At 35.6% G+C, this 14,964-nt stretch overlaps 1 protein-coding gene across 1 annotated transcript in view; it reads right to left on the bottom strand.

Annotated features, from left to right (window-relative positions):
- The window catches only part of LOC140329794 (dynein axonemal heavy chain 5-like), a 102,967-nt gene that overhangs the window by 42,283 nt on the left and 45,720 nt on the right, over positions 1-14,964 (bottom strand). Inside the window, 12 exon segments of the mRNA XM_072410187.1 lie at positions 1,451-1,558; positions 2,343-2,429; positions 3,122-3,345; positions 3,754-3,946; positions 5,038-5,186; positions 5,435-5,610; positions 7,441-7,658; positions 9,169-9,306; positions 11,052-11,150; positions 11,765-11,833; positions 12,753-12,880; positions 13,491-13,599. Coding sequence (XP_072266288.1) covers positions 1,451-1,558; positions 2,343-2,429; positions 3,122-3,345; positions 3,754-3,946; positions 5,038-5,186; positions 5,435-5,610; positions 7,441-7,658; positions 9,169-9,306; positions 11,052-11,150; positions 11,765-11,833; positions 12,753-12,880; positions 13,491-13,599 — 1,698 coding nt within the window.

Below are 14,964 nucleotides of genomic sequence, written 5' to 3'. Positions count from 1 at the left end.
TATAAATATCTGTATGTACACGATCGGTATGTACAGGATCGGTGCTATACGATCGTTCGCAGATATCGTGCAGGATCGTTCGTCGTTCGTTTACAAACGATAAAAATTGGAAGTGTGTACACAGCTTTACACAGAGATTAATTAAGAGATTAAAGATATAGTAAGCATGAACCTACTAAAAATAATGGGATAAATAGAAGCGCAAAATATTATGAATGGAGGTTTACCCCCTGCACAAATTTGGCAAAGGTAATATATATCAGCCTTTCTTACCATTTTTACCCCTGAGAAACCCAGCCATCTTCAGTAGACTTTAGGAGCAATCAAATCCAGGGTATTATTAGGGATGAGGGAGAATGCCTCTGACATTCTCACAAAAATTTCCTTGAACTTCCGATGGGTCACTGAACCGATTTCGCGGACCCATTGGAAGAGCGAGGAAATCATTACAGGAGGAGTACAGCAGCTGCAATGCAGCCGCGAAAATCCTCCTGTGCGCAATCCCCGGGCACTAGAGGTTAAATGAGGGCTTACGGCTGTGCTCATCATGAATGAATGCAGCAGTGGGAATCATCACAGGATGATTCCCTTGGCTGCATTCATTTATAATGAGCACAGCCGCAGAACTCCTGTGTTCCTGGATAGAGAATCTCTATCCAAGAACACATACTACAGGGCTGCAAGAGCAATCAGGGGAGCAGAGCTCTCAGTGCCACTTCCATGATTGCTCTAGCAGGTCCCAAAAACTTCGATCTCGATGGCCAAATTTACACAGGCCATTATCGCTTATATGTTCTGTAAGCGAGAATGGCTTGATTAGCCGCGAGATCGAATTTCAAACTTTCGCTCGCTCATTCCTGGTTATTATACTAATTTCAATCATTGTTTGCGTGGTTAACTCGTGTCCCTCCTGACCCCAGCCGCCTCCCAGTTGACCACTTAATACAACAGGCATCCTGGTTTAGTAATAATTTACATTATAGCTGCTGAATTTAAGGGTTTCTGAGTCAATTTTGAATTTACCTTAAAAATGCAAGTTTCGTAAAAAAGCTATGGCACATGGGTGCATGGTATGTTGGAGAGGCCCTAAACTATTTATTAATCATAATATTACAGAGAAACAGTAAAGTAGATGGAAGAAAAAGAAGAGTAAACAGGGGTAAATTGGAAAGATTTCTAATACGATCTTGTTGTTGAAAAAAAGTTTCTAATGGAATATTGTTACGCAATAACATACATAGATGGTGGCTAATTTCAGATGTGCAGTCTAAAACTACGTGGTTGGCTGCTTCTGGGAACCCCTATTTGCACCCAAAAGCTGCCAACTGCAGTGTCAAATACAGTTTTATGCAGTGGAGTGCTGAAATAAATCTAAATCTAATGTCTTGGTTAAAGTTTCAGCTTGACGTAAAATTCTGGAATAAAAGTAACATCAAATATGAATACTCACAGCTTTTGACAGTGTTGCTGGGGAAGCCATGTTCAAATCAGTTGTTTCAAATATCAACTTTAGATTATCGGAGATATTCAGATGGTCACCATTACTGAGCTGAAGCACCTGAGAACAGTTATATATGTAACTAAGATTGATAGGAAATACAAGAATATATCTAACTGTATAAATAAATTAACAAATTCTTTCCAAGTTATCAGAAAATTTCTAATTACATTTGTTCAATAACATCAATAACCAGTCTAGCCTTATACCATAATGTAGAAACAGGTTTCCAGAAAAATACACTATGGCAAAACAAACTACAGTCATGGCTATGGGTGTGTTTAGCATAAAAGAAGTTGAGGGGTTGACTGGCTGCAGATCATGCTAGTTGCCTGGCTGTCCCTCACTCACTGATCCAAACTAGCAAGCATCAACAAAGATCAGAGTGCAGTCACAATATGTAGGTAAATGACCCTGAAAGTATTTAGGAGCTGGATCTGTTATCAGGCAGCTAGCATTGTAATGAAAACAACCTCCAAATTTCCTTTTAACAGGTTTCAAAATGTATTTAAAGCCATCAGTGTATTTTTTTTTAGTTTTAGAGGAAGGACCAATTGACAACAATTTTCTTTTTGTGTTTGCTTTATGTGTCCCCAATAATGAGTTTTTCCCTCTAATTGTCCAAGTGACCATTGTCTGGATACCTCCAGTCAAGAAATGGGGCAGCTATACCATACTTGCTGCAGCTTCTAAAACACAGTGTGTAGCTTTCAATGTACAGTAAAATCACAGTATGCAAGTTTAGTACAGAGAGGAGCCTGAACAACTATGTAAGGCTAAAGGTAAGGCTAGAAATTAGCATTTATCAAATCATTTCAATGACATTTCAAACACTCACTGTTACCTTTTCTGGTCCCAGAACGCTATTAAAATTGTCAGCCCAGCTGCAAGTCAGCTGTCCATCAAACCATAGCCATGTATTGCAGTGATTCTAGAAGTATAAAAAATAATGAATACTAAATATAACCTAAAAACATTATAATTTGCGATTTATAAAGACATGTAAACACAGTAAAACAAATGTCAAAATGTCATATATAAATATATATATATATATATATATATATATATGTGTGTGTGAAAAAGGAGATAATAGAAAAAAATAATATCCACCATGCTGTCTCATCATGCAATAAAATCTACATATACTACAGATTCAACAAACCAGACCTGTCTTGGTTTTGGTCACATGAGGGAGTTTAAAAGCAGAATATTTATTCATGAATGTAGTGATTCTTTATTTTTTGTATAATTGTATAATTCTAATAACTGTGATGTTATGAGGGGTTCACACATGTCCTGTTGGGTTGTTAAATGTTATCTTATGTAATTGGAAATGTAACAGAGATATTGGAACACATCTGGTACTGGAAAAGTGGGCATGATTACCCAAAACTCAGAGCCAGACATAAAAGATCTCACTGTTGGAAAATCCAAGATGTAAAAGAAAACATCGGGCTAATTTAGTCCAAGGGCTGTTTATGACTACGTTCTGGACCAAGCAAAATATATCAACATTCGCTGAATTATCAGATTTGCATGAACTGTCCTCTTAATTGTAAAAAATGATGGTATTTAGCAAAAAACACATTCTTGTTTTGGCATTTATTAAAAAACAATTACCCGGATAGCCTTCTTCCAAACATAGGTGATAACTCCATCTTGCCACATGTGTGATGTATTTTGGCCACCAAACATCAGCGTTCCATTATCCACACTAAGAGGGTTAATTTTTACAATTTTATGGGCTGGCTCATCACTAGAGACCTTGATATAATTAAGAGCTTGTAGAAGCATACTAATGCAAGAGCTTTTTCCAGATGCTGGTGGACCTGCTACTATCACACCTAAAATGAAGAAAATATAAAATTCATGAAAATCTCAATATTCTTATATAAAATAAACAATAGGTTTTAAAAGCGTTGTCTCCAGCAGATCTAGATTCAGATGTTAAGAGTGGATTGTAGTACTAAAATCAGTTTAGCACTTCATAAGCTTTCTGTAAAATTACATTCACTAAATAATATGTGCGGCCAAAGGGCACTGTCAAGGGATACATTTGAGGCCCATATAATAGGTAAGTTGGCCACCACCTACTTAGACTATCTGGGAGTATAATAAACATGTTCCAAAAGACTGTCAAAATTACAAAGGACTCAAAACAAGTTGAAATTGATGTCTATTTATTTGAGTAACACATTGCTCTGTGCAAATAATAATAAAAACATTCTGAAAAAAATACAAATAATGTTTACCTGAATTTACGAGGGACAAACTAAAGAGCTGCTTGACTTTGTTCAACCAGGGTGTATGGGGAAATAATTTATTTTCATCTGCTTTCATCAGAATGGCTTTTTCTAATTCCTTCTGAAGGATTTGTCTAGAGCCAGATGCGTCGTAAATTCCCATAAAAACATCTCCAAGAATTTGCTTGAATTCTAAATAATTCTGTTAAAAATAAAATCAGTCTAGTGAATGTTACAAATAAAATAATAATTTAAATTAGATGTAACCTTAATAAACAAAGCAATACATTCTCCAACAACAAACAATCCATTCTTACAGGGATTTTCATTGTAGAAAACTGCTTTAATGTAATAAATAGGTAATCTGCACTATTTTAGCAAGAGGATTGAAACTAGGTGACTTCCAGCTAGTTCCATGTTTTCTCTTCATTAATTATACTATATATGCTTATGTTATCGTAGGGAATCGAAGATGATAAAATCGACTGGACAACCAATGCTTCCCAATTGGGGCCCTTCAAGTCCACAAAAAAGGATAATACTAAGCACCTCCATCTATTTAAAAAAATGCTCAGGTTTTCCTGGATAAGGGTAAACAGATTTTATTTAAAGCTTTTTTTAAAGCTAAGCGATTTAAAAAGCTGTGTTAATACTTAAGGATCAGCATGATGCAGTGAAATAAAGCTAATATACTTGAGAAGACAGTTTTCATGACTGTAATATACATCTTCTTGATTATATTTGCTTCATGTCCCTTAATATGATACTAAAGCTAAGATTACCTACAAGATCAGGTCCTGGTTATTCTGTTCACCTTTGCTTATGATGCTTGAATACTGCTCCAGAACTCCAGAGTCCAGAACTTTATACTTTACACCAGGGGTCGGCAAACTCCGGCCTTTAGCCCAGATACGGCCTAGCCAGTAGTTCATTCCGGCCTAACGCCCCCTGGCTAATGCCGGCCAGCAACCCGCAGCTCCAGAGCCACAGGTTGCCAGCAGATTGGGCAGGGGGCATTGGGAACTACCAGAGCCGGACCCGCCGGAGCTCCGGTGCTGGCCCCTTGCAGTGGCTACCCTATTTACCGCGGCCGGCCTTGATACTTCCGCTGCGCAGTAAATAGGGAAGGCTCCCTAATCGGATTTCAGTTCAGGGGGCGTTCCCTGGTGAAGGGCCGAGACATTAGGGCAGGTCAGTCCTAGTGTGCTCCCGCCCAGCTCACAAGTGGCCTAGTGGCCATAAAACTTTGCCGACCCCTTGCTTTTTCACAGTTAACCAAACGCTTCTACTTACATCTCCTGTCATTCGTGGGCCTAACACATCTTGCAATGCATCAGCCACCAAGGCATGGCTTTCCTTCATAGCAGCCAGAACAGGGTTAGAAGAAATGACTTTCTTATTCCTGTCTGTGCTGTTGCCAGTTTTTAAACTTGGCACAGGACCTGAAATATACAAAGGAAGATAAATAAATATGGGTATAATTAAATTTGCATATGATACATGTGTGATTTTAAAATAATTATTTGTATTTTTCAATTTAGGAAGATAGCTATTTCCATAATGTCATAACATACATTTTGTTGCGATTGAGGTAAAATCAATGTTTTATTCTAGGTATCGGCAGTGTGCCTAGTGCATGCTTAACACCCTAAATCAGCTATAGTCAGCTATTTCTTCTAATATATCTTACTTGTTGTATATGTTGTGAGCTGCTGATATGACATAGCACTGCTAGAGCGGGAGATTCTTCCTCCTTCCAGCTCAATGCGACCATTAATCATCTTCTCCATCTCGCGCCTCTGACAAGCCCGGTATAGGACTTCTACCATAGACTGGAAGCTGATATGTTGGTGATATTCCTCCGAGCTGTGGTCCCAACAAGATGAAGAAATAAATCATAGTGAAGCATATTGCACACATCACATTCCTATGCTCATTTTAAAAGAACAGGTTCATAGCATACAGAACTAAAAACATACAAATTTCATGAACGATATCTGTAAATTAAAAGAAAATGGAAAACATTTAGGCATATAAGCATATGATAAAAAATGTTAGCTGCAGACCAATAATGTACATAAGGCTTAAAAACCGTTATCTTCTGTACTATTCCTAGATTTAAGTTTCTACTAATTTGGGCTAATATGTACCAGCAACTTGTATGAAGCTAACACATTAGCTATATCATAGCAATGTTTACTGATTATCAGAGACATATTTATAAGTGGGGATATTTTTTCCCAAATCCATTTAAAGACTCATAAAGAAAATGCATTTTCTTTATTGGGACAAATCCAGGACTGAGACTATTATCTATTTAAAATGAGCACCAGACTAGACCCCCAAACAATTTACATTTAATTCTAGAGTGGTATTTCATAAACTTCCTTAAATCCTTAAGTCCTGTTCTGTGAATTCCCACATTTACCAATAAAGATAGCATCTCTAAATATGGGAGGTCGCATGCAAAAAAAGCCAGCAAGAGGACGGTAGGTAAGGAAGGGGTTTGTCAGTACAGATCTGGCAAAGATCTAAATTTTTTTCCTTAACCTTCAAATATGCAATTGTATGTTGTAATTGAATACCCCTTGATTAATTACTACTTTATAGCTATTGCCCAGTTTCTCTTCATTCATATACCTCCAAACTACTTGAGCAGAATTTGTAAACACCAACTCACTTTTTAGCCTGTTTTAACTAGGTATTGGACACACATACTTATTTTAAAAAAAATCTTACAAAGATTATCTCTTACAAACATTGTGTGGAACACAATGACCTCTCAGAGTCACTAAATCAATTTCTCTCCTTTTTTTTTAGCTGGTGTACTTTTGAAACTGTCAATCACCCTCTTCACACCAACCCTGTACTGCATGTTGGTGGAACTGCTATTTCTCTGCCCACCTGTTATTTATGTGACAATCATTTCAAATGATGACTCCAATTTCCTTTCCTGTAGGTGGTCCTCAAGGTTATTCAATGGACCTAAACTCTCTCTTTACACCTCCATACTTGCCAAACTCAAATCCCCCATCCGAATTTTTTACCATTTGTTTGCTGATTACACACAAATAAATGTACCTGTCTACCCCCTAACTTGTTTCCCTATTTCATAGAAAGGATCATGCTGCCTGTAACCCATCTGGTCATTGATGATGCATAAGTGCCTGAGACTCAGATTAGATTAAATAGAACTCAAAATCCCAAAGAAATACACCTTTACATACCCTTTATGCTTCACTAATGACTTGCTTGGTCGTAACCTTTTCCTATGCACAGCACTAACACTTTTCTAGGTCTGCCCTCATCATCTGGTATTCGATCCGTTGCAAATTGGGTTTGCTTCCATCATAAGGAAAGCTCTTAAAAAACATCTCTTTATATTTTCCTACCCATTGTCTTCTCTCTATCTACTATATTCTATACTTCATCCACCTGCTGCTTTGTAAACTCAGCTTGTTTCATAGTTTTTACTCTCTATGTATGCTGGTTTGTCAGCTGCAGCACTGCATATTATTTTAACACCTAACAGATAACCAAGTAAATGATGCTAGTGGGACATAAAGAGACACAGTTAACAAAAACTATTAAAAACTAAATCAATACATAGAAAGGTAGCACTGGGCCAAGAGTGCTGCTGAGATAAGTAATGTCACTACAAAACATATAAAGAATACAGGAATTTGACAAACTAACAGTTGTTCCCTGAGCAGCTCTGAGACGAGTTGTAGTCTTGTAGCGAGGATTTTGGAACCTTTGAAGCCAAGGCTAGTAAGTTTAGCCTTAAAAAGTGCTGCGTGGTCAGGAACAACCAGGGAAACTCCTCTAAATGTGGCTTGTATGTCATTAGGTAACTTTTGGAATTCTTATTTGGAGACTGTAAGAAAGAGGCTGCAATTGGGGTGTGCTTCAACCTGGAAAAAAATAAAAACACATTTATGAATGAAAACTACAAACGCACTTGGTTTAATTCACATTAAAAATCACACTCAACTTTATTTTTTTTTTTCCATGTTTTTCACATTTGCCTAGGTTACTAAAACTTCAAGTTTGCTGAATCACTTAGGATCACCCATGATAGTCTATCTTCTCCAGTCTTTAATAAATCCAAATCATTATGGATTATAATTTTTCTTCTTCAAACCTTGCAATTTATTATCATTGATAAACTAAATGTTATGCAATCTAACCAACTGAATATAACATTATCTTTGTGGGGTTTTTTTTATGGCCTATTTACCAAGGAAAAAGGTAAAATGCCTATTGTCACAAATGTTTGACATACTGTACATTATTACATTGATCAGCACAGCAGAATACATTGTAGTCCAGGGATGTAACAGAGATTTTTTGTGTTTTCCTGACTGTGTGGGCTTTATCCAACAATCCAAAAATATGCTGTTAAATTGTATGGTTTCTGATTAAACAGATCACAATCAAATAGGTTGTTCTTGGAAATAAAAACTAATAGCAAAAGTTATTGTTTGCCTTATTTTTAGGATGATCCTTAACTATCACATTTCAGCTAAACTCTTTAGGATTGTTTTGCACATGTGGCAACTATGGACAAACTTTACCAAACCACACCTCCTTTTTTCTTTGTTCCCAACTTCTTAACCTATTCTTGCTACCACTGTACATAAAAAACATATATATAGCAGTAGATTTTACCAGAATCCACTCAAAACATCCTGACACCACCTGTGATCCCCGAACCTCCCAATACCTAATCTTAAACAACTTTCCTGCGTTTGCGATGCCATTATCCCTACTAAGGTCCAATTACTTCTGATCTCTGTTAACAGGTCTTTCGTACAATCGTACACATATATAGGGAAACAGGGAAAAACTAAAGTTACTTTGCTTGGATTGTTAATGCCGAGGTGGAATTTTTGATTTCATGTTAATATTTGTAAAAAAAATTAATATTGCGTCAGGAATATGAGTGAAATTGAATAAGCTTCATTTTATGTTTCTGTATTGGCTAGCCAGTACATTTCATTTATGCATTTACCCACTAGATGGTGCTGAATGTTTTAACAATGTAATAATCACAATAAAATCCCAGAGAAGATTATGTAACCAGTAAATGTTCAGTTACATAAAATATCTAACCATTCCCCTTGCAATATGTTCCCTATTCCATACAGTTCTAGAGTCCACAAGCAGTGAAACAGGCCTGACATTCATGGCTGACATACAAAAATATATTATACTCCATCTAGAATGATGATCTTTAGACAAGATTAGCACTGCAAACAATTGTGCCGTAATGGAGTGAGAAACCGTAGACATTGGTTAAATTGGCCTTTACAGAGGGGGGAAATCAGTTCATTTGTCATACAGTAAGAAGACCAGATAAGGGAATACTGTCTGCAAAGAATATTTAATAGCATGATTCATTCTCAGTAAACACTTCCAGACCTTGCATCCATCTTGTAAAGTGATTTTAGGTAGTCTGGCATTGAATGAGTCATAAAGAGTCTGTGCATAGTACAAGAAGACGGAGACAGCCTGCTCAGGAAGGCGGTGAAAATCATCAAAACAGCTCCAACATCCATCCTAAAAGTAAATAGTAAAAAAAAAAAATATTGTGTAACTGTTTTACTAGCATGCTAAAGCTCAAAATCTGTAATTCTAAAGGCAGAGCAACATTGAAATGGACAATACAAATGTGTGGTTTATCAGTTTCAGAAATTAACATTCACCAGGCCATTTTGCTCTTAAATTTGATGAAACAAGGACCCATATTGTGAATCACACTTTTTAATTTGAAAAGCAGAAGACAGAAAACACTGGTGTGATGCACTATGGACCTGATTGATTGGAAGGATTGTGCAGTGGTTTTCCAAAGTGGTTGCCCTCAGACCGTTTACTTATTTACGTTTAACTATCACACTGTAAAGGATATTGCACTTAGTAAAGTAAGTGTAATGAGGATTCACTTTGCAAAGAATACCCAGTCATTTGCAAGAAAAAAAAACTTTTTTTTTTGCTTGCATATAATTGGATGGCAGAAGTCAGTAGCAGTTTACCTCATTTACTAAGCCAAAACAAATACCTCTTGTGCAGTGTTATCAGTCCCGTAGTAAAGCCACCCCAATAGATTTCAAAGGTGGCAATATGATGTCAACTAAATGTATTAATCCTTAAGGAGTGTAGATTGGGCAGATATGATCACTTCATAAGAAACATAAATGTTCCTTTTAGTATAAACTCAACAACAATTTATTAACTAAAGGCTATTACAAAAAAATCTCATTGTCTGCGGGCATCAGCAAGAAGTTTTCCCATGGTAAAATAAACTGGACTAAGCTTTATAAATATTTTTCCTCTTTTGGATCACCTACAGGTTTGAGGTTCTAAGGATGCAAGATTTTTAATTTCTTTTCTAGATTGTACTTCACTTTATTTGGGTATTTTGTTTATTTAATTATTTTTAAATTCAATGGACCTGTCTCTTTTTAAGTTTAACTTTGTAACTATCCACAAGACAGATGGCAACATATTGCTCTACATGCGTGTGTACACAGTGATTGAATAGATATGAATATTTGCAGTATGTCACTTTTCTCACCTTTGAACCCTATAAATAGGTTGTGTAGTTTAATTTACAGGAAGGCAAGCTGTCTGGAGACATAGTCATACATAGAGCATGATTTATCAGGTTACTTCTATCATTGTTCATGGCCAAGTTATAAAATAAAACACTAAAAAAGAACTAAGAAAAAGATGTGCTGCAGAGACAATATAAGAGAACCTGTACTTTTAGTATTCTCTCAGTCCTCCTGCTAACTCCCACTATCCCCAAAACTGAACTCACTGTTCCCTTCTTTGGTATGCATTCTTCATATAATAAATTACAAAACTTTCTTTTTCTAGACCCAATTTACTAATACAGTAGAATCTATGCATACCACTTACTAGTCCCATTCTAACTCTGAAGTGGACAGTATGGTCCATTTGTTGTTTGTTTAATATTTACATACAGGTGTTTTAAATGTAATGTCACTAAACATGAACTTGCATTCTACTTTTATGTTTATACTGTATTTTTAAGGACCACGAGTAATGTAGCCTGTTGAGTTCCATCTTTTCATATGCTCTTTGACTACATCCAGCCCAAACCCATCACTATTGAAGTTACCTGCATTTCTTTAGCAAAACTGCAAAGTAAAACTGCTATTCCTGAAAATCATTAATATTTACTAAAAATATATTGAATGAGTTTGGAGTGAAATATTTACAAAGCAGATTTTGTCTACTGACACATACATTCACTTCATTTAGCACAAATGTTAACTTACAAGAGCGGTTCCATTAATTACTCTCCCAAGTGCAGATACAACTGTTGTTGCAGAACACGTGAAGAGAAAAACAAAATTCCCCAATAAATAAGACAGGCCCTAGTAATAAAAAAAAGGTTATTTGTAAGTGGAAACAAAATGTTTATCTAATCTTGGTTGAGATGGCTATTTATGCTCTGTAAAAGACTAATTGGAATAAAGAATTATACAAGTATTAGTGAATGTAATGTGATAGCTGCAGTCATTTAATAAAATGTGTTGATCTATAAGCAGTAGCACTTCAAAATAATCGCTTTGTTCCTAGTGAATAAGCTATACGTGCCTATATACAAAACCTTGATGCTGTTATATAGTCCTCCAAGGTTAAAGGCTAGGCCATCATGATGTAAAATGTGTTTTGAATGCAAGGTCACACATTGGAGAAGTGATTGCCTGGAGAAGATTATTGTAAGCCCATAAGGTCTATTGTAAGGCCATTATAAGGTCTAGCCATTGTAAGGTCCATTGAGCCTTACTTTCACCGCAGATTTAATCCACAAAGAATTGGTAACTAGTGGGTCAAATCTAAAAATATATATATTATCTGTTTATACCTGTATACCTGGAGTTCAGCTTTAATATAATTTCCTTTCTAGTTATTTATGTCTATCTGTAAAAACTCCTTGGTTTTGTCAGGAAAAGTATATTCCTTATTAAACATAACTGGCATGTACCTTGACTGTTTCAGTTTTACCAGCTCCATGGTCTCCTTGGAGGATCACTCCATTCCTCTGTTGTAAAATCTGTAGCAAATAGTCAACACAAAAGCACAAATTTCACACTACACAATAGGAATCAACAAGATCTTCAAGCAATACATTGATGAGGAAGCTGTTTTCAGGCTTTTTTAGTACAATTACATAAAGCAGTAAGGAAAAAACCCAAAATTAGTTGAAGCAATTACCATTTAGCTCATAAAATATTTAAAGTTTGTTACATTTAAAATATAGATAAGCCCCAATGTTGTCATGCAAGGACAAATACATATATATATCGATTGTGTTTTCCTACCACTCAGCTACAAGCCAGCTGACAATAGGGATCATTTATCAATGTCCTTTTAGAACAAGCTTTATACATGACTAAACTTGGGGCACTTTTCCATTGCATTAATTTGCATATTAATTAAAAGAACAAAGCAGCATAACTGTCAAAACGTTTTGCTAATATTTGTGATTGCATGGTATGTGTAAAAATATTATTACTGCATTAACTAACACAAAAGAATAATTTTATTATACAGACATCTGTTAAAAGGTTAGAAGAATTTGATTTTTCAATGTAGATATACAACTAAATGGTGGTGTACCAAAATAAATTTAAATAGTGGCAAATATAATAAAAAGTAGTGGAAGTTATTTAAGCAAAATTAATATACATTTACATATTTTTCATATATTCACAATAATTTTAATTCTGATATATATACATATAGTGAGCCTGCATATATATTTCTATAGCACACTACAAGAGAACCTGAGTATGCAAAATAGGGCATAAACAAAGGAAAATAATAAAGCTCACAAAGCTGACATAAATGTTGCAAGAGATTGACTCTATAAATAAGGCCTTTTTAGCAAGTTAAGGGAAAATCCCCCAGAATAAGGTCTGATTGCCAACAATTGATGAACATATATGCTTCCTAAGACAAACAGCATTTACCTGGGATATTTTAAGGAAACATTTCTCAGTTACAGGATTCATAATGAAAGGGGTTGTTGCTCCATAGAATTCACAGCCATAAACATATTGAGCATCCAATATTTTCAGCTCATGCCTTTGTGATCCATCTGTAATCAATACAATTTTATTTTATTAAAACCAATGTTTATTATAAAATATTTTGTCACTGAAATTTCTAAAAACAAAGCTAACACAGGATCTTTCATCCGAACATAAGGTCCAGGGTTTGTGGGTGTCCAAAACCAATATGTCATGGTGGATTGATGAATGAAGTCAGAGGGACCACTGTACACATGTCAGATTTTCACCCAAGGTGAATACGACTGTTCGTGTTGGGTAAGGATCATCTGTTGGGTGTACAGGATCTTGCTCCTTGTTGCCGCCAATCATCAGGAATTCGGAGTCTGGACCAACATTTTCCTAGGTGTGACTTGACCTATAGCTCTGTACCTGCCCACATTAAACTGAACTATATTTTACCATTAACCAGAAAGGTACAAAAAAACAAAACAAACAAAAACTGAACTGAAAATCTCACTAAAGAGATAATTTATGTACCCAAATTGTTAGCAACAACACATGATCCTATGATCACTACTTTTTAATTGAAAAATAAATTAAATCCCCTCCATATTAAACATTGTCATAGCAAGAAAAATTCATTTTATGCACATTATGCAATATGAAAATTTATTTTAGCAAAATACAATAACTTACTGCTTTCCTTGAGATAAAACCGTGTGGCCTTTCTGCAATTAAAATCGACAACTTCCCTGACCTTGTGTAGGAAAACAGTATCCATCACATCACGAAGATACAGTGCTTGCTAAAATAAGTAAATACAAAAATAATAAATCCAGCAGCCTAGGCAGAAATGGCTATTGTCAGATACAAGAGATTACGCATATACGCAAACAGTGGTGCAGTTAAAGTGCATATAGATCGTAATAATTTATTTATGTTATTTGATTACTTTAGACTCACTATAAAAAGTGTTTTGTTATGGGGATGATGTCCTGGACATGGCAGCAGCGTGAGTACATATTCAAGCAAGGCTCTTACTGCTGAAGAAAAATGTATCTCATGTCCCCTTCCCCCTGGATTGACCTAAATATCCATGCTCAGGCAAGAAATGCATACTTGTTTATTTCTTGTTTATGGGAAAAAAATATCAAACAGCTGAAACATACATTTCCTATACTATTCTTATGGTATTTAGTGTCAGGGAAGCTGTATATACCCAAATATGTACCACAAAAGAGCAATGTCAGGCATAGCTAAAGATAAGCCATATATGCGTTACCTCCAGTATCTGAATCACTAATTGCTATACCTAGAGGTTTCCTAACATGTTACAAAATTCTCAATGTTCAATATTTGTTCCCATTTTTACACAGTAAGATTCCTTCAAAACATAAGAAGAAAATCTGACTGCTAGCTATTTCAGCGAAAAGAATCATGTCAGGTGGATCCATAACCTCAATTAGCATGTTCAGATCTAGCCCTATTCATCATGTTTATAAATATCTCCCTCTGTATGGTTGGCCAGTTTACTGGAAATGTAGTAGTAGTACAGATAAAACAAAACTGTGTAAATAGTAACAGCGTTGGATGAAAAATTCACCATTGATATATCAGAGTGATGTGGGACCCTTTGGAACAGAAGTAACCAGATGGTTGATGTTAACCATGTGATTTTTTTTTTAGGAATTTAGGATAGTGGAATATGTTAACAAAAACAACATCTGTTAAATAACATACTGAGATTTATTTGGCAGATTTAATCACTTTTTTGGATTCCTTAAAAAAAATCTTAAGGTACGTTTGGCACTTGACGTCTTGATACAATAACCTAAAATACATTTGTTTTACTTCCCTGTGCAGGCATATTAAGAATTTCATTATTTACTCTGGTTTGAATTTAAAAGTTTCACATTTTGTTACTAAACACAATAGGCCAGATTTATTCAAGCTTTCCAAGACTGAAGAGGATACACTTTCATCAGTGAAGCTGGGTGATCCAGCAAATCTGGAATGGATTACTTTAAAGTTATTTGCTATTTGGTAGCAAATGTTTTGAATCTTGGACCCGATCCATTCCAGGTATGCTGGATCACCCAGATTCACTGATGAAAGTGCATCCTCTCCAGCTATTCATATTCCCTGTATTTCTAATGGTAGGCCAAACAAG

Source organism: Pyxicephalus adspersus, chromosome 4 (genome assembly GCF_032062135.1).
Source record: "Pyxicephalus adspersus chromosome 4, UCB_Pads_2.0, whole genome shotgun sequence".
NCBI lineage: Eukaryota > Metazoa > Chordata > Amphibia > Anura > Pyxicephalidae > Pyxicephalus > Pyxicephalus adspersus.
The sequence above is the reverse complement of the archived record's forward strand: the minus strand, read 5'-3'. Positions and strand labels throughout refer to the sequence as shown.